A 19,092-nucleotide genomic window follows, 5' to 3' on the forward strand; every position below is an offset into this window, starting at 1 on the left:
TGGAGTGCAATGGCACAATCTCGGTGCACTGAAACCTCTGCCTCCTGGGTTCAAGCAATTCTCCTGCCTCAGCCTCCCAAGTAGCTGGGATTACAGGTGCATGCTACCACTCCGGGCTAATTTTTGTATTTTTGGTAGAGACAGATTTAACCATGTAGGCCAGGCTGGTCTCGAACTCCTGACCTCAGTTGATCTGCCCGCCTCAGCCTCCCAAAGTGCTGAGATTACAAACATGAGCCACTGCAGCCAGCTGAGATTCTTTATGGATGCAAATATTCCCCCCACAAAGGACAGCTTTGCAGGGCCATTTCAAAATATGGCAAAGAACCATGTTTTGGGGTAAAATATTTTGACTTTCTTCTTTGTCACATGTTATGCCAGAGTCAGATGGGAAAGTAAGTCATGATATGCAGGGTTAAATAAAATCCATCTGATGAGAATTTATGGTTAGTAGGGCATGACTCCCCAGACCCCTTAGACAGGAATTAGGGTAAGATTAAAAAATCAGAGCTTAGTCCTCACAAGTAAAATGTGATAGGAAGGCTGGGCATGGTGGCTTATGCCTGTAATCCCAGCACTTTGGGAGGCTGAGTTGGGTGGATTGCTTGAGGCCAGGAGTTTGATAGCAGCCTGGCCAACATGACAAAACCCATCTCTACTGAAAACACACACACACAAAATTAGCAGGGTGTGGTGGTGCACGCCTGTAGTCCCAGCTACTTGGGAGGTTGAGGCAGGAGAATCACTTGAACCCAGTAGGCGGAGGCTGCAGTGAGCGAAGATCATGCCACTGTACTTCGGCCTGGGCGACAGAGCGAGACTCTGTCTCAGAAAAAGAAAAAAAAAAAGTAATAGAGGATGTGGTTTTTTGTCCAGTGTAATCACCCTTGACAGTAAGTTGAAAAGACCGCAGATTGGAGCTGCCTGGCTCAGAGGGTTTGTGCATATTTATGTTATTTGAACTGAGGAAGAGAGGCCAGTGCTTTTCCTCTGCTTAAAATTATAGGAGAGACCTAGAGAACAATTGTGTTAAAAATCATGTTTTTAACCACTTTGTTACTTTTGTTTTTTCAATTGAGCACAGCTTAGAATTCTGTTGAAAAAAAAAAAAAGAACATCATTTTACCACCACCTCAATGTTCCTTTTCATGCCCATCATCGTCTTTTTTTTTTTTTTTTTTTGAGACAGAGTCTTGCTCTGCCACCCAGGCTGGAGTGCAGTGGTGTGAGCTCAGCTCACATCAACCTCTATCTACTGGATTCAAGGGATTCTCCTGCCTCAGCCTTCTGAGTATCTGGGATTACAGGCATGTGCCACCATGCCTGGCTAATTTTTGTATTTTTGGTAGAGACAGGGTTTCACTATGTTGGCCACTCTGGTCTCGAACTCCTGACCTCAGGTGATCCGCCCGCCTCGGCATCCCAAAGTGCTGGGATTACAGGCATGAGCTACTGCATCCAGCAAGCTCCCCATTTTTAACTAGGATTTTTAGAATATTCTCCTAGTCAGGATTAAGGTCTGCCTTCCTTACATTTCAGCTAAGACCTCAAACTTTCATCAGGATATCTTTCTTTACATAATGGAGCTTTCCTGCAAATCAAACGTTAAGTCACCGCTCATTGTCTTCAAGTTCAGTTACCGAATTGCTTGGTGCAAGGCTGAGCAGTGTGCCACTTCAACTTCATGCACTGCCCTCCCTTTATAGTATACAATTCATACTAAACTACTGTATGCTAAAGGGAAGAAACTGGTGGAAAGAGAAAAATTAAAGGAGTGAGGGGAAAAAAATTAAGAGGGTGAGGATGGGGAGAGATGATCTCATTTATGTCCATATATATGAATATATATTTTAACTTGATAGTTTCCAAACTTATATCCTCCTGTCCAAACCCCAGAGTCTGAAAGAGGCATAACCAACAGTTTCCATGCAGTCTCCCGTGAATTATCTTAAAAACATTACAAAGCTAAATGACTAATGTAAAATTCCTTTTTCTTTTGTTTTTCACGAATTGAGGCTTTTCTCATTCAATTCCAAAGAAAACTTTGACTTAATCCATTAGCACGTTTGAGCTTCTTTTACTGTTTAGTGCAGTAGGACTTGTCTTAGATTAACTTGGTACATATTTCACCAGTGAATGCCTTATTCCTCACTTTTAGAAAGCATTGTTTACGTTTTCTCCTGAATCTGGTCTTTCTCCAGTCTTCTCCATACTAATAAATACCTGTACTTTCCATGCATCAGCTCAGCTAAATGATCTAGAAGTCGTTCTTCACTTCCTTTCCTTAATACATTTTCCTCTCCAATTCAGCAGCAAGTCTTGATGATCCTATCTCCAATATATCTCTCAAATTCCTACATTTATCTCTCTCTCTCCCTTTATTCTCATCACACTCATCCTATCCACAATCATCTTTTATCCACCATTCTTCAGTACCTCTGAAGACTTTTCCCTCTGAAGATCTGACCTTTGACTTCTGACCTTCTGACTTTCCCACTCCACTCCATTCTCCTGTAGCATTGAGAGTCATTGTCTTAAAATTCAAATTGCATCAAGTGACTTATTTAAGATCCTTCCAAAGGTCAGGCATGGTGGCTTATGCCTGTAATCCCAGCACTTTGGGAGATCGAGGCAGATGAATCACCTGAGGTCAGGAGTTGGAGACCAGTCTGTCCAACATAGTGAAACTCCGTCTCTACAAAAAATACAAAAATTAGCTGGGTGTGGTGACTCATGCCTGTAGCTCCAGCTACTTGGGAGGCTGAGGCAGGAGAACCACTTGAATCCAGGAAGCAGAGGTTGCAGTGAGCAGAGATCGCGCCACTGCACTCCAGCCTGAGAGACAGGAGGGAAACTGTCTAAAAAAAAAAAAAAAAAAAAAAAAGATCCTTCCACCGCTTCTCAATACATGATTTTTTGTTGTTGTTGACAGAGTCTCGCTTCGTTGCCCAGGCTGGAATGCGGTGGCACTATCTTGGTTCACTGCAATCTCTGCCTCCTGGGTTCAAGCAATTCTCCTGCCTCGCCTCCAGAGTAGCTGGGACTACAGGCACGAGCCACCACGCCCCGCTAATTTTTGTATTTTTAGTAGATATGGGGTTTTACCATATTGGCCAGGCTGGTCATGAATGCCTGACCTCAAGTAATCCACGCTCCTCAGCCTCCCAAAGTGCTGAGATTATAGGCGTGGGCCACCGCACCCAGCCTCTACTGTTTTTTCTGTCTATTTTTTTTTTTAAGTTTCTCAGATTTACCAAGGCTTTTCTTATCTTCAAAAGTGCTTTACCCTTATTTTGCTTCTTCCAAGTATCCTCTACCCTCTCCTATTTGTTGTCCCCTCTCAGTCTTTGTTTAGCTCTTTGTATTTATAAATCTGCTATTATTTTATCTTGGTTTTTCTAATATTCCTGAAAATGAAGATGTAACTCTGTGAAGACTGAAAGGCAGAGGCCCTGTTGGTTTGTTCTGTATGCTCTATACTACTATTGGTACATAATTTCTTTCTTTCTTTTTTCTTTTTTAAGAGACAAAGTCTCGCTCTGTTGCCCAGACTGGAGTGCAGTGGCGCAATCTCAGCTCACTGCAACCTCTGCCTCCCGGGTTCAAGCGATTCTTCTGCCTCAGTCTCCGGAGTCGCTGGGATTACAGGCATGTGCCACCACGCCCAGCTACTTTTTGTATTTTTAGTGGAGACAGGGTTTCACCATGTTGGTCAGGCTGGTCTTGAACTCCTGACATTGTAATCTGCCCTCTTCGGCCTCCCAAAGTGCTGGGATTACAGTCGTGAGCCACCGCGCCCAGCCAGTACATAATTTCTTAAATCATATTTGCTGAACACACACAAAACCTGTTAAATGATTGTAATGCAAGCACAGGTAAGATTATTTATTTATTTATTTATTTATTTATTTATTTATTTTATGTTTTTTGAGACGGAGTTTTGCTCTTATTGACCCAGGCTGGAGTGCAGTGGCATGATCTCGGTTCATTGCAACCTCCACCTCCCAGGTTCAAGAGATTCTCCTGCCTCAGCCTCCTAAGTAGCTGGGACTACAGGCCCGCGCCACCACACCTGGCTAATTTTTGTGTTTTTAGTAAAGACGGGGTTACACCATGTTGGCCAGCATGGTCTGGAACTCCTGACTTCAAGTGATCCCACCTCGGCCTCCCAAAGTGCTGGGATTACAGGCGTGAGCCACTGTGCCCAGCCGAGCCAGTGTTTAAAGAGTAGATATGAAGAAAGTTAAAAAGGATTTTAAAAAATTGAGAACAATAATGATGGTGATGGAGGTGATTAACAGATGTATTAGATTCAGTATAGAAATAATTGAGGCCAAAGGGGTGCAAATAACTCGTGACCAAATGGGAGGGTTACGGGAGAGACTCCACGTGACTGAGGAGCAGCACATGTGAAGCAGATTAGGAAAAGGTACACTATGGGATGGAGACAGGGGACAGAGTAGCATGTCATGGTTAGAATTGATTCTATATTTCAAATAAGGTGGTAGGGGCTAGGAAGTGGGTGTGGGGCAGAGAGATTCCTTTAGAATAAGACCTTATAGGCAAGATTTCCCCAAGATTTTCTAATGCCAATGAACGTTTTACCTTTGTCAAGTCTGTGGTGTCCTGGTGCCTGAATAGAAGAGCCTAGAATGTCTTCTGGAATGTGTCTTTGAGGACTGAATGACTCATCTGGCAGCAGTAAAACAAAGTCACTACAGGCGCTATTAGCAATGCTTGCATTTCAATAATTCCCAGAGCCAATTTGTTAAATGACTCAGGATAATTTCAGATCAACAGCAGGTTATACTCAGAACATTTTCCCCTCTGGGCTAAGTGAGCATTCCAAGAATGTAGTTAACAAGGAGCTGCACTAATTAGCCAATCCCTGGCTCTGTGTTGCCTCCATGAGTACTGGAGCTAATTAATTGGCTAATAAACAGTTAGATTTCTCAAATATTCCTTACCTCTACCCATAACATATTAAGAGGAATCACTTATATCTGTTGCTGTTTACCTCAATCAACAAGTGTTTATCGATAAACATAAAGCCACTTCAGGTGTGACAACAGTAACATAGCTGGCAAAAATGGGAACGTAGCTCTCGGAAAAATCATAGCAGACAAGGGAAGGTTAGATGACAGTAGGAAGAATAACATTCATATGCATAACACTTTACAAATCATGCCGCATATATTTAGCTTCTTTGATCTTCACAACAATCTTCTGAGGTGTTATTATTCCCTGTTTTCTAGGTGAGAAAACTGCTTTAAAGATTTCAGCCCAGGAGCGGTGGGTCAGGCCTGTGATTCTAGCACTTCGAGGGGCCGAGGGGGGTGGATCACCTGATGTCAGGAGTTCTAGACCAGTCTGGCCAACATGGTGAAACCCCCTCTTCACTAAAAATACAAAAATTAACTGGGCATGTTGGCGGGCACCTATAATCCCAGCTACTCGGGAAGCTGAGGTAGAAGAATCGCTTGAATCTGGGAGGTGGAGGAGGTTGCAGTGAGCTGAGATCATGCCATTGCATCCCAGCCTGAGCTATGAGAGCAAAACTCCATCTCAAAAAAAAAAAAGAAAAGAAAAAAAGGATTTCTTATCTAAGGTGAGTAGTTTTTCCCCCAAATATGCATCACTTCCTCGATTTTCCAATAATACTTTGGGAGGTGGTATGATATGTGGATAGATTAGCACTACACTGTGGCATGGTTCCTGGAAAGCATTCCATCCAGGCTTAGCTCAGCATTTAGTTTTTGCTCCAAGAACTGGAGAGATGTGCAGACAGGTTCAAAGGAGAGAGCATATTTTCTACCATGGCTCCACTAGGTGGCAGTGAGGGCCACCACTAGAGACTAGCGTGAGTCACTACAGAGGTGGTGTGACTTTAAGTGGTCCAGGCAAAACAGGAAAGAAGCAAAGCAACACTATTTAAACCTTTAGAGTTAAAACAGGGTGCATGTGTACATGCATGTGTGCACACGTATGTGTTTGCGGTGCGGAGGAACTGAAGAATTAATCCAACTGTTACTGCACAGTATGGTTCTGTGAGTATGGTTTTTCATACTCTGGCAGGACCAGAGGAAAGAAAGACTGGTATTTGGCACTTAAATACTATACTGTGTTCTTTTAGCCCCTATCAGCAATCCCATCCCTAGCTTTTAGATATCCAGGTGGGTATGTTGTGCTGTCTAAGATGATCATTGTCATTTGATGTAAAATTGATTGCTGTCTCAGAAGGAAAGATGCATGCATTCAGTGCATTAATGTTGATGGCTGTGCTAACACTGCTGTCTTTCTTTTCCAGTTTATCGCAATGGATTAGCTGACACAGAGAGACGCAACTGGCAGTATCATGTGGATATAGGAATTTTATATGCACTCAATAGTTGAAGGAATTCAAGACAACTTCATGTTTTCCTGGTTTAGTGGTAATCAGTTTGGCTAGAGATTACTTGCAGATTTTGACTATTGGATAAAAAAATTAAGAGTTCCCAGTTAGAGCATTCTGTATCAGAAGATGTAAAGGCCTGTGAATGAAGAGTAAGAACCATCTTTCCCTGGAATGATGGTGTTAGATGCCATCCTAAAACTTCTTTTTTTTTTTTTTTTTTTTTTTTTTTTTTTTTTTTTTTTTGAGACGGAGTCTCACTCTGTTGCCCAGGCTGGAGTGCAGTGGCTGGATCTCAGCTCACTGCAAGCTCCGCCTCCCGGGTTCACGCCATTCTCCTGCCTCAGCCTCCTGAGTAGCTGGGACTACAGGCGCCCGCCACCTCGCCCGGCTAGTTTTTTTTTTTTTGTATATTTTAGTAGAGACGGGGTTTCACCATGTTAGCCAGGATGGTCTTGATCTCCTGACCTCGTGATCCGCCCATCTCGGCCTCCCAAAGTGCTGGGATTACAGGCTTGAGCCACCGCGCCCGGCCCATCCTAAAACTTCTGAGGGTTAGAAAAGAATGTGTGCCATTTTCCCACAGACTCTGGACATATCTCCACCCCTATTTATAAAATGGCAGCTCTCATCAGTTCCAAGAGTCAACTATTCAAGTTGACTCCTTCTCTATTGGAGGCAGCTGCTTTTCTTCAGGCACTGGGGGTAGATCAGGTGCTTTCTGGCCACACCTGGCTACTGTGAAGCGACTCATATGAAGAGCTTCTTCATACCCTGGGAGGGTGTCCAAAGAGGAGGGCAGTTGGCCCAGGGAGCTGTGGGAGTGCGCCACAGCCAGGATCCTCCGAGCTGCAGGGCCAAACACTGACTGCATAGCTGTGAAGAAAGAAGGAACAGAGCTAAGGAACTAAGGGAAATGGGACACCCTCAAACAGCACAGACTTACTTCACACTTAACTGTCGCTTCATTTTTAACAAGTGTCCAAACTCATTGTCACTCCTTGTCCCATATTTTATGAATATCCTTTGAAGCATGTTTACACCCTGGCTTCCTGCTCTGCTAGAAGGACCTGTTTTCTCTGGTATCCTCAAATAATCTAAAGAATGTTTCTGCATCTCTCTCTCTTTTTTTTGAGACGGAGTTTCGCTCTTGTTGCCCAGGCTGGAGTGCAACGGCGGATCTCAGCTCATTGCAACCTCCGCCTCCTGGGTTCAAGCGATTCTTCTCCCTCAGCCTCCCAAGTAACTGGGATTACAGGCACGCACCACCATACCCAGCTAATTTTTGTATTTTTAGTGGAGAGGGGGTTTCACTATGTTGGCCAGGCTGGTCTCAAACTCCCGACCTCAGGTGATCCACCCGCCTCGGCCTCCCAAAGTACTGGGATTATAGGAGTGAGCCACCGCGCCCGGCCAAGAATGCTTCTGCATCTCAACCCTGCCCTTTCCCCTTTCAGACTTAGATCCCTTTCCCCCAACCCCCGATACTATAGACTCCTTAGGATTATTTATTTTTACCTCATCTCTTTTCTTTTTTTTTTTTTTTAAGACAGGGTCTCACTCTGTCACCCAGGTTGGAGTGCAGTGGCACAATCTCGGCTCACTGCAATCTCCGCCTCCCAGGTTCAAACAATTCTCTCCTTCCTCAGTCTCCCGAGTAGCTGGGATTACAGGCATGTGCCAACATGCCTGGCTAATTTTTGTATTTTTATTAGAGGTAGGGTTTCACCATGTTGGCCAGTCTGGTCTCGATCTCCTGGCCTCAAATGATTCACCTGTCTCGGTCTCCCAAAGTTCTGGGATTACAAGCATGAGCCACCATGCTCAGCTATCTTTTTAATTTTTCTTTTTCTTCTTCTTTTCCTTTTTTCTTTCTTTCTTAGACGGTGTCTCACCCTGTAGCCCAAGCTGGAGTGAAGTGGTGCCATCTCGGCTCACTGAAACCTCCGCCTCCTGGGCTCAAATGATTCTTGTGCCTCAGCCTCCCGAGTAGCTGGGACTACAAGCCCGTGCCACCACGCTCTGCTAAATTTTGTATTTTAATAGGGACGGAGTTTCACCATTTTGCCCAGGGGGGTCTCAAACGCCTAAGCTCAGGCGATCTGCCCACCTTGGCCTGAGCCATGGTGCCCAGCCTTGGTTATCTTTTTTTCCTAAGATGACAGTGAAAAAGGGGAGGTAGGAACGGTGAAGAGCAACACATCATATCATTCTATTTTTGTTGTTGTTGTTGTTGCTGTTGTTTTGAGACAGGGTCTTGCTCTGTCACTCACCCAGGCTGGAGTGCAGTGGCATGATCTTGGCTCACTTCAACCTTTGCCTCCCAGGTTCAAGTGAGTGTCACTCCTCAGCTTCCCGAGTAGCTGGGATTGCAGGTGCGTGCCACCACGCCCGGCTAGTTTTTGGATTTTTACTAGAGATGAGGTTTCACCATGTTGGCCAGGTTGGTCTCAAACTCCTGACTTCAAGTAAGCCACCCGCCTCAGCCTCCCAAAGTGCTGGAATTACAGGCAGGAGCCACTGCGCCCAGCCATTCTCTTTTCAAAATAAATATCCACATTTTGCCAGCTGGTGTTCTGACTGGTACTGGCTCTTCAATTTTAGGAAAGAACATAGTCCAGGCACAGTGGCTCATGCTTGTAATCTCAGCATTTTGGGAGACAGAGGCAGGTGGATCATGAGGTCAGGAGTTTGAGATCAGCCTGGTCAACATGGTAAATTGTTTCCACCAAGAATAAAAATAAATAAATTAATTAATTAATTAATTAAAATAAAAAAAATTAGCCTGTTGTGGTGGTGGCTGCTTGTAATCCCAGCTACTCAGGAGGCTGAGGCATGAGAATCTCTTGAACCTGAGAGGCGTAGGTTGCAGTGAGCTGAGATCCCATCACTGCACTCCAGCCTGGGCAACAGTGGGAGACTCCATCTCAGAAAAAGAAAGTAATCAATTTTGACCGGGTGTGGTGACTCACGCCTGTAATCCCAGCACTTTGTGAGGCGGAGACGGGTGGATCACAAGGTCAGGAGTTTTGAGACCAGCCTGGCCAAGATGGTGAAACCCCGTGTCTACTAAAAATACAAAAATTAGCCAGGCATAGTGGTGGGCGCCTGTAATCTCAGCTACTCTGGAGGCTAAGGGAGAGAATTACTTGAACCCGGAAGGTGGAGGTTGCAGTGAACCTGAGATTGCGCCAGTGCACACCGGTCTGGGTAACAGAATGAGATTCTGTCTCCAAAAAAAAAAAAAAAAAAAAAAAAGGAACGTAATGGAAAGAATGGAACCGCAGAAGAAAGGGAAAGTGTCTTGTAATCACTGAGAAAATGTTAAGGCTAAAAGTTAGTGTATCAAGACTTGAAGATTAAAGAGCTGAAAATACATGCCATTAATTTCTTTAAAAATATAAAATAGTATAGAAAATAGAAAAAGTAGATTTCACAAAATCCAAGACATTTTGAAAAAGGCATCTGTTTGGAGTTCAAAATAGTTTTTAGCAAAGTAACTAGTTATAAACTGGCTAATTCTTCCTATTCAATACTTCCAACAGCCTCCAATATTTCACTTCCTTCTTTATCGTCATACAGACAGACCCTGGAGAACACAGCTTCAGTGACAGCCCAGGTCACCGCAGCATCAGGCTTCTGGGAATTCTGAGTCCTGGAATCTTTAATATTACTCGATCAGTGGTTCTACACCTTTGCACCCTTTTCGTTATTCATTTAAATTGGGTCCTTCTCCCAAGTTAAAAGTTCAATGTACTCACATGTGATAGTGCTCTGGAGAGTGCTGTCGTGATCGAAAGCAATGACAGTCACTTCATAGGGCGGTGGGCCCCCATCTTCCCCATTTTGCTGGCGGCTCAGACAGCAGCAGCGGAAGCACAGGGAAGACAGGCCACATAGCAGAAGCAGCACGCCAATTACCACCAGCAACCTGCAAAAGCCCGTGGGGCAAGTGGGACTGGGATCTGGCTTTTTTCCCAGCTCTGCTGTAACCAGCCTTTAATGTCTGAGTTTTGATTCTTGTTTAAATATTTTATAGAATAATTATAAATATTTTAATTTATAATTTTAATTTCAAGGCTTTTGCTTTATAGATAACCTTCTTATTTTGTCAGCTGGAGTAAGTCAATTCATTAGAACAAATAAGACATTGAAGGTAATTTGAGGGGCTGCTTTTTTTTTTTCTTTCCTGAAACAGAGTCTTGCTCTGTTGCCCAGGCTGGAGTGAAGTGGCATGATCTCAGCCTCCTGAGTAGCCAGTACTATAAGCACATGCCACCACACTCGACTAATTTTTTTTTTTTTTGAGACGGAGTTTCGCTCTCATTGCTCAGGCTGGAGTGTAATGGCGCGATCTCAGTTCACCGCAACCTCTTCCTCCTGGATTCAAGCGATTCTTCTGCCTCAGCCTCCTGAGTAGCTGGGATTACAGGCATGTGCCACCACGCCTGGCTAATTTTGTATTTTTAGAAGATATGGGGTTTCTCCAGGTTGGTCAGGCGGGTCTCGAACTCCTGACCTCAGGTGATCCACTGCCTCAGCCTCCCAAAGTGCTGGGATTACAGGCATGAGCCACCACGCCCAGCTTTTTTTGTATTTTTTTTTTTTTTTTTTTTTAGACGGGGTCTCGCTCTGTCGCCCAGGCTGGAGTACAGTGGCCAGATCTCAGCTCACTGCAAGCTCCGCCTCCCGGGTTTACGCCATTCTCCTGCCTCAGCCTCCCGAGTAGCTAGGACTACAGGCGCCCGCCACTTCGCCCAGCTAGTTTTTTGTATTTTTTTAGTAGAGACGGGGTTTCACCTCACCATCAAGCCAGGATGGTCTTGATCTCCTTATCTCGTGATCCACCCGTCTCGGCCTCCCAAAGTGCTGGGATTACAAGCTTGAGCCACCGCGCCCGGCCCTTTTTTTGTATTTTTAATAGAGATAGGGTTTCTTTATATTGCTCAGGCTGGTCTCAAACTCCTGGCCTCAAAGTGATCCGCCTGCCTCGGCCTCCCGAAGTGTTGGGATTACAGGTGTGAGCCACTGCGCCCGGCCAGGCTCTGCTTTTTAATTCACTAAAGTAATCTCCTTTGTGGAGATATTTCTAGAACAGACTACGAGGGAAGGACACAATAATGGTTTGATGTTTGTGGAGGAGATGGTATTGAAAAAGGAAATCCTGACATATTGTCACATAGGTAGTGATGAAGTAATGAAATCTTACTCCATGAGATGCTAAGTAAGTAGGCAGGCTGTCATTTGTAATGGCCCTGAGAAATACAGTGTCTTTCTGGGTATTATAAGTGAAACTTACCATATATACCAGAGATGTACCCAGTCTGTGGTCAGGCAACTATAAAGAAAGAGTAAAGTTTTCTACATTAAAAATATAGTCAATCCCTGTTATAACTCCAGACTCAGAAATATGAGTTACAATGTGATGTGATACCTTGTTATAATAAAAGCACTATGGGTTATGTTTTTTAAATTCAATGTAGCTAGTTGAATCTTTTGCCAAATGATGTGCTTTAAATAGTACTTTATACTATAGATGGCACTGTCCAAGTCATTTTGTAAATCATTATAAAACAAACTAGTGATTATTAGAAGTGTTCATAGAAAACATGTATGTGCCTATTGTAAACATTTATGATAAAAATTACCAAGAAAGGGCCAGGCTCGGTGCCTCATGCTTGTAATCCCAGCACTTTGCGAGGCCGAGGCGGGCAGATCACGAGGTCAGGAGTTGGAGACCAGCCTGGCCAACATAGTGAAACCCCGTCTCTACTAAAAATACAAAAATTAGCCAGCCGTGGTGACTCCATCTCAAAAAGAAAAAAAAAAAAATACCAAGAAAGAACTTGGAATGCAAGTTTACAAAGAGTAACTTTGAAAATGGATGTAAAAGTTAGGACTTGTGTATATTTGAGGTTAATAAAATGTAAACATAAAGAAAATTTCAGTTATGAGTATGAAAGTCATACAATCACATTTGTAATTTATCTTTTGCAAGCTGTTGCAACACTCCCACTGAGAATGTAGGGAAAAAAAAAACTTAGTTTCTTCCTGCTATAGTCTCCCAGCCCTCTGACACCAGATGTGGGTGGGTGGGGATTTCCCCACACACCAAGCAAGCAATCTTCCAGCAACAGACAACAGCTGAGTGTCCTCTAATTCAATTCAATTCCAACACTACCTGCCTGGAGACAGGATCCGATCCCATAGGGTGAGGGCTCAGTCCCCTAGACTGCTCCCCAGAATTCTGATGCCAATCACAAGTTGTTTTGCCTGTGCTTCTGACCTACTGGTTACAAATTGGGGGTTCCCTGACTCCCTCTTGGGGTTGCATTAATTTGTTAGAGCAGCTCACAGAACTCAGGGAAACACTCACTTATATCTACAGTTTATCACAAAGAATATTACCGAGGATGTGGATGAAGAGATGCATAGAGCAAAGCATGTGGGAAGGGACACAGAGCTTGCATGTCTTCTAAGTGCACCACCCTTCAGAAACCACCACCTGTTCAGCTGTACAGAAACTCTTCAAATCCATCCTTTGGGATTTTTATGAAAGCTTCATTATGTAGGCATGATTGATTAAATCATTGGCCATTGATGATCAACTTCAGCCCCTCTATTTTCCTTGGATGTTGAGGGATGTGGCTTTAAGCATTCTGCCTTGGTCCTTCCAATGACCAGCCCCATCCTGAATCTACCTAGGGGCTGCCAGCCACCAGTCAACTCATTAGCATGCAAAATGATACTACTTACTTTGGGGACTTTAGAAATTGTATGCTAGGAGATAGGGACCAAATCAAATATATATTTCACAATATCACACCCACCGTAAAGAGTACCCTAATTTTTCACATCCTGGATCAAAACTAATATGTATATCTGCTGAGACCAAACAGGAAGAGGGAAAAAAGTAGAAGCCAACTTTACCATGATGAAAGCTAAATAAATGTTCTGTGTTCACTATGGCAACTGTAAATTTTCTCTGTAAGAATGAAAAAAAAAAAAAAAGGATTGTATGGGAGAAGGAGTAGAAGGAACTGGAGAATGAGGTGAGGCAAAGTATTTGTGTATGTTTGAAGAGTAGTAAATTTCGTTATTTAACAGTTCTTTCTGATACATGAATCTACTGAAATCTAGTGAATCTATTTTTTTTTTTTTTTTTTTTTTTTTGAGACGGAGTCTGGCTCTGTCTCCCAGGCTGGAGTGCAGTGGCCGGATCTCAGCTCACTGCAAGCTCCGCCTCCCGGGTTTACACCATTCTCCTGCCTCAGCCTCCGGAGTAGCTGGGACTACAGGCGCCCGCCACCTCGCCCGGCTAGTTTTTTTTTTTTTTGTATTTTTAGTAGAGATGGGGTTTCACAGTGTTAGCCAGGATGGTCTCGATCTCCTGACCTCGTGATCCGCCCGTCTCGGCCTCCCAAAGTGCTGGGATTACAGGCTTGAGCCACCGCGCCCGGCCTCTAGTGAATCTATTTTTATTCTCTGGTCACACATTTATAGAAAATATAGTTTTTTTTTTGTTTTTTCACTGAACAATGACCCCTCTTAGTTTTCCCACATTTCTTACTTGTTGAAAATTCCTCTGGTTCTAATTAGATTCTGGTTTATAGGGAAGGACTCTTCCTATGGTGGCAGAGGTGTAAAACCTCAAAAAGCAGTTATCAAGTAGTCAACACCCGACGTGCATGTGAAGGTAATCAAGGCCATCACCATTTCCCTGGGTTTAACAGACCTGGCTATTGGGAAACTCTTCCCATGGCTAAATATGTATTTTTCTTCATCCTAAACAAGTTTTTATTCAAAGTGCCTCTACTTTTTTAAATTTTTATTTTATAGTTCCTTTAAGTGGAATGACTCTTGCATATTTATCTTCACGTCCTCTGTGTCTACATAAGACCTAAGTGTGATAGGTTTGGATTAGTTGATAACTACATCAAAGTGATAGCTAAATGAAGTCTGCAATAAATGTTAACATGCCCTAAAAACTAGAAAATACTTTCAAATTTAAAGTGATAATGTTACTTTGGAAATCACCCAAATATGTATGCCAGTGACTAGATACTAAACCCAGTCTGTCCTGGTGAGTCACTGAGAAGCAGGGCTAAGGAAGTCTTTTGCAAGTCTCTATGACTGTATAAGTTGAGATTAATCGTGCTGCTTTGATGGGAAGATAGGCTTTGGGTAAAAACATGCTGTCAGCAGTGTTATTTTGAGCGCTTTAAGATGATACAAACACGTCTTTATTTTGTGATAACTCATCTATGAGATCTATTACTTAAGTAAAAATACATAAAAGGAAGTCATAGATGTCTAATGACATCTTGACTGTCTTTTAGGGTAGTGATGATGTTTTTGTCTGTTGCTCCTTCCTCCCAGCTTGAACTCTATACTTACTGTTCAGGATTACCACAGTTTTCCTCACATCTCGTCCCAGAAAGCTGTAGAAAGAGAAATTGTCTTATACAGGGAAATTGTCTTGTCCGCTGTGTTCATTTCTCAGGGTTATGCTGTGTTAGATCAACCAGTAAGAAAGTCACAGTCTTAGGGGCGGTCTATTTAGGACTGCCATTTTCATCTCTCCCATACTTGCTGGCTTTTGTACTTGAGGTAAGGGAACCGTGAAGAACAAATATCTTGTCTGTTGTTTTGGTGGTGGGTGAGCAACACCCTTTGTGAATGAGAGGTAGCCATTTACATTTATTTGTCTGTAGTAGAAAATTCCTGATCTCTCTGTCCCTTGGGATATTGCTATTGTCCTCCTAATTCCTGCCCCGTTGAATTCTACACCACTGCTCATTTTTATCCTCTTAGTGTGACAATGACTATACAAAGGAAGAAGGGGAAAAGCAAGGGGGCCAGTGGGACAGAAGGTCTTCTTTATTGGATAGCTACTAGATGCCAGTCAGACTGCTAACAACTCTGTTTGTTTGTTTATTTGTTTTTTGTTTGTTTTTTGAGTCTTGCTCTGTCACCCAGGCTGGAGTGCAGTGGCATGATCGTGGCTCACTGCAACCTCCACCCCCCAGGTTCAAGCAATTCTCCTGCCTCAGCCTCCCGAGTAGCTGGGACTACAGGCACGTGCCACCACACCTGGTTAATTTTTGTATTTTTAGTTGAGATGGGGTTTCACCATGTTGGCCAGGCTAGTCTCGAACGCCTGACCTCAAGTGATCCAACCGCCTCCGCCTCCCAAAATGCTGCTGGGATTACAGGCGTGAGCCACCGTGCCCGGCCATGAACTCTTAATATTTCATAACATTTTATCACAATAACCCTCTTGGTGCGTATATTTAACCTTATCTTGAAAGGTTAAGGGACTAAGGCGCAGGGTTTTAAGTAATGTGACCAGGCCAGGCACGATGGCTCACGCCTGTAATCCCAGCACTTTGGGAGGCCAAGGTGGGTGGATTGCAAGGTCAGGAGTTCGAGACCAGTCTGGCCAACATGGTGAAATCCCGTCTCTACTAAAAATACAAAAATTAGCCAGGTGTGGTGGTGTGCACCTGTAATCCCAGCTACTCTGGAGGATGAGGCAGGAGAATTGCTTAAACCTGGGAAGTGGAGGTTGCAGTGAGCCGAGATCATGCCACTGCACTCCAGCCTGGGAGAGCAAGACTCCATCTTGGAAAAAAAAAAAAAAAAAAAAAAGCAAGAAAGAAATGTGACCAAATGTACACACCTATTGACGTAGACAGAACTCAAATCAAACTCTATCATAGATATGTGTTGAGAGAATCAGTAACACTGGGGACAAGTTTGCTCTAACAATTCCTCGATATTGCTATCAAGTCCCTTCTACTCCTTCTACAAAAAACAAAAAACAAAAACAAAAAAACAAAATTGTCCACTCTTTCTTCTACCTGATTTTTTTAGTTGACTTCCTCTTTCAAAAACCCATTCAAGGCTGGGCGCAGTGGCTCACACCTGTAATCCCGCCACTTTGGAAGGCCGAGGTGGGTGGATCACTTGAGGTCAGGAGTTTGAGATCAGCCTGACCAACATAGTGAAACCCTGTCTCTACTAAAAAATTACAAAATGAGCCAGGCATGGTGGTGCATGCCTTTAATCTCAGCTACTTGGGAGGCTGAGGCAAGAAAATCACTTGGACCCTGGAGGCAAAGGTTGCAGTGAGCCAAGATCGTCCTATTGCACTCTAGCCTGGGCGACAAGAGCAAAACTCCATTTAACAACACCACCACCAACACCATTAATTCAATTCTAGAAGCTGCTTCTGTCTTCTAATCACTTGAGTGCTCTGATATTTCAGGAAAGCAACCACAAAGGCCCTTAGAAAAGAAACAGATTTGTAACTATTGGGAGTTTATGGTGGGCAGTGAAGGGGTAAGGAGACACACATACTCAAAACCTATCAGTTGAAAAGGATTTGTAAAAGGATTAATAGCCAGGCTTTGCAGATAACATTTGAGAAACCCCTGTTTGTGTTTTCATGGGAAAGAAATGGCCACTAAGGATGACAAAGCGTGTGTTTCTTCCACCCAACCATGGTACTTTCTTTCACTTTCTTCACTAAAAGTAAGAGAAGCCTAAAGTGCTCAGCAGAGAAAATGCCACTTTTCAGGCTTGTTGCAAAGAGAAAAGAAAGGAAAAATGAAGGAAAGAGAAGGCAAAGGAAGTGAAGAGGAAGCAAAAAGAAAATATAAGAAAAAATGGATTTTCAGATACCACTTTAGCTGGTCTATTAGCAAAAAAAAAAAAAAAACCCTCAGCCCACTCTGTACAGGGGCCATACTGGAATCTGAGACTATCCAGTTTTCTTCATTTGCTCTCCTTCTTGCTAGATGGCATAGCTCTATACATTTCCCCATGACAATTGCTTAGAATCCCTCAGTCCAATGACCCTTTTCTCCACTAATGAATTACTCAGAGACTTCTGATTCATTGTAGGCCCAAAATATTTTAAAAGAGCCCTCCCTTTCTTATTTCTAGACTAGACACACCTAAACTGCTAGCAGACGGTTAGAAATTCCTGGATGGGAAATTCCATTTAGGGGAATCACATACGTAGTTTTCCTAATCTGTTTGGAATTTTGAGGGATGGGTGATAAGATGCTAAAAGAGAGAAATATACTTCAGTGACACTTTTAAAGTGCCACAGCAATCCTGCTTGTTTCCATGCTCACTCTAATTTCTGTCCCGCTTTTCATTGTCATTGCCGTCAGTCACACATGCATCTATGCAATCTCGTAATACTAAGGAAACTTTGTAGTTTATTCATTTCCCTACGACTCCCTGAGTTCTGTATATGTCTCCCCACCCCGCAGTTCATTTCCTCTCAGATTCTTCTGAGTTGATTAATCTGGGGAAAAATATTGTCTTTCTGCTTTTTCACTACTGAACTCACCAGGATGAAATGCACCAGGGCAGAGGCCGTCGCGACATGAACTTGGACTCCCATCGGGCTGAATTCCTGTTTCTTCAGAATCTTGCACTGGGCATCCATTGCCTCCTTTCAATGCTCTGTGCCATATTTGACTTCTTGACCTAGAATTCGTAAGGAGAGAAACTTTTCTCAGGAATTTATCAGCTTTTCTCTCTCTCTGTCTCCTCCTACTCTCTCTGGCTATTATTTTCTATGGCCTTTCCCTCCTCTTTTTTCCTGGTTTTCTTCTTTATTCTTATTACTATTTCTCTGGCCTCCACATTTACTTCCTTTTGCCTTCTTTCTTTCTGTTATACTATTAATTCTTTCTACATCTTGAAGTTTCTTTCTCCTATTGCTCCCAAAAAGGAGACATGTAAAGAGGACATATGTGTCCTCTGAATGAAGTATTTTTCTAGACAGTGATGAAAAACTTGGCTTAGAGGATGGTCAAAGGCAGATTACTGGTGACCAAATATATTCTTTTCTTCATCAGAAAACTGATAATATTCTTGATCCTTCACCAGAGTACTCCGGCGTGACTGTTGCAGGGTGAAAGTCACCCTGCTACTCTCCTTTCTTCTCTCTCCATGTGATTAACAACCCTTTCTTGCTCTTTGAAACCCTCCCCTTCACTGTGTTGATAATCAACTCTCCTGGTTCTGGGTCATTTATCCCTAACCACTGGGGTAAGACTGAGAGGTTGCCAAATGAACAGAAAATGAACAGGAAAGCAATCTCATCTTTGGAGAAAACAGACTCGAAGATGAGAAATCAAGTTGGAAGATTAGAATTTTCATGTGTTATCAGTGACATCTTCCTCCACCCTGACTTCACTTCCCATTGAAATGGATAACTGAGAAAGACATTTTTAAAAATGTCATTTAAAACCAAATTTTAAAAAAGCAAATGTATAGATTTCTTTCTTTCTTATCTTTTTCTTTGTGCCTTCTTTCTCTCTCTTTCTCTCTCTCTGTCTCTGTCTCTTTGGTAAAGTAGTGATGTGATTGAGACATAAGTCTTGCCACTCAGGAAAATAAAACCTAAGGTCAGAATAAAAACAAGCACACACGCAAGAGCATAGAATAGTTATAATGAAACAAATCTACAGAAACAAATGCGGCCGGGTGCCATGGCTCACACCTGTAATCCCAGCACTTTGGGAGGCCAAGGGGTGCCGATAACTTCAGGCCAGCAGTTTGAGATCAGCCTGGACAGCATGATGAAACGCTGTCTCTACTACACATACAAAAATTAGCTGTGTGTCATGGCAGGCACCTGTAATCCCAGCTACTTGGGAGGTTGAGGCAGGAGGTCG

The 19,092-nt window shown here is 43.2% G+C and overlaps 1 protein-coding gene across 1 annotated transcript; it reads right to left on the reverse strand.

The window, feature by feature from the left end:
- Nucleotides 1–6,362: 6,362 nt before the first annotated feature.
- TMEM52B (transmembrane protein 52B) lies at nt 6,363–18,416 on the reverse strand. Its single transcript, XM_030938558.1, has 6 exons — nt 17,757–18,416; nt 14,789–14,832; nt 11,691–11,729; nt 10,153–10,322; nt 6,931–7,267; nt 6,363–6,586 (listed from the first exon to the last, which is right to left on the reverse strand). The coding sequence occupies exons 1-5, from the start codon at nt 17,853–17,855 to the stop codon at nt 7,044–7,046; spliced, it is 576 nt and encodes a 191-aa protein (XP_030794418.1). The 5' UTR covers nt 17,856–18,416; the 3' UTR covers nt 6,363–6,586; nt 6,931–7,043.
- Nucleotides 18,417–19,092: the final 676 nt, after the last annotated feature.

The sequence above is a fragment of the Rhinopithecus roxellana genome, chromosome 10, assembly GCF_007565055.1.
Source record: "Rhinopithecus roxellana isolate Shanxi Qingling chromosome 10, ASM756505v1, whole genome shotgun sequence".
Classification (NCBI taxonomy): Eukaryota; Metazoa; Chordata; class Mammalia; order Primates; family Cercopithecidae; genus Rhinopithecus; species Rhinopithecus roxellana.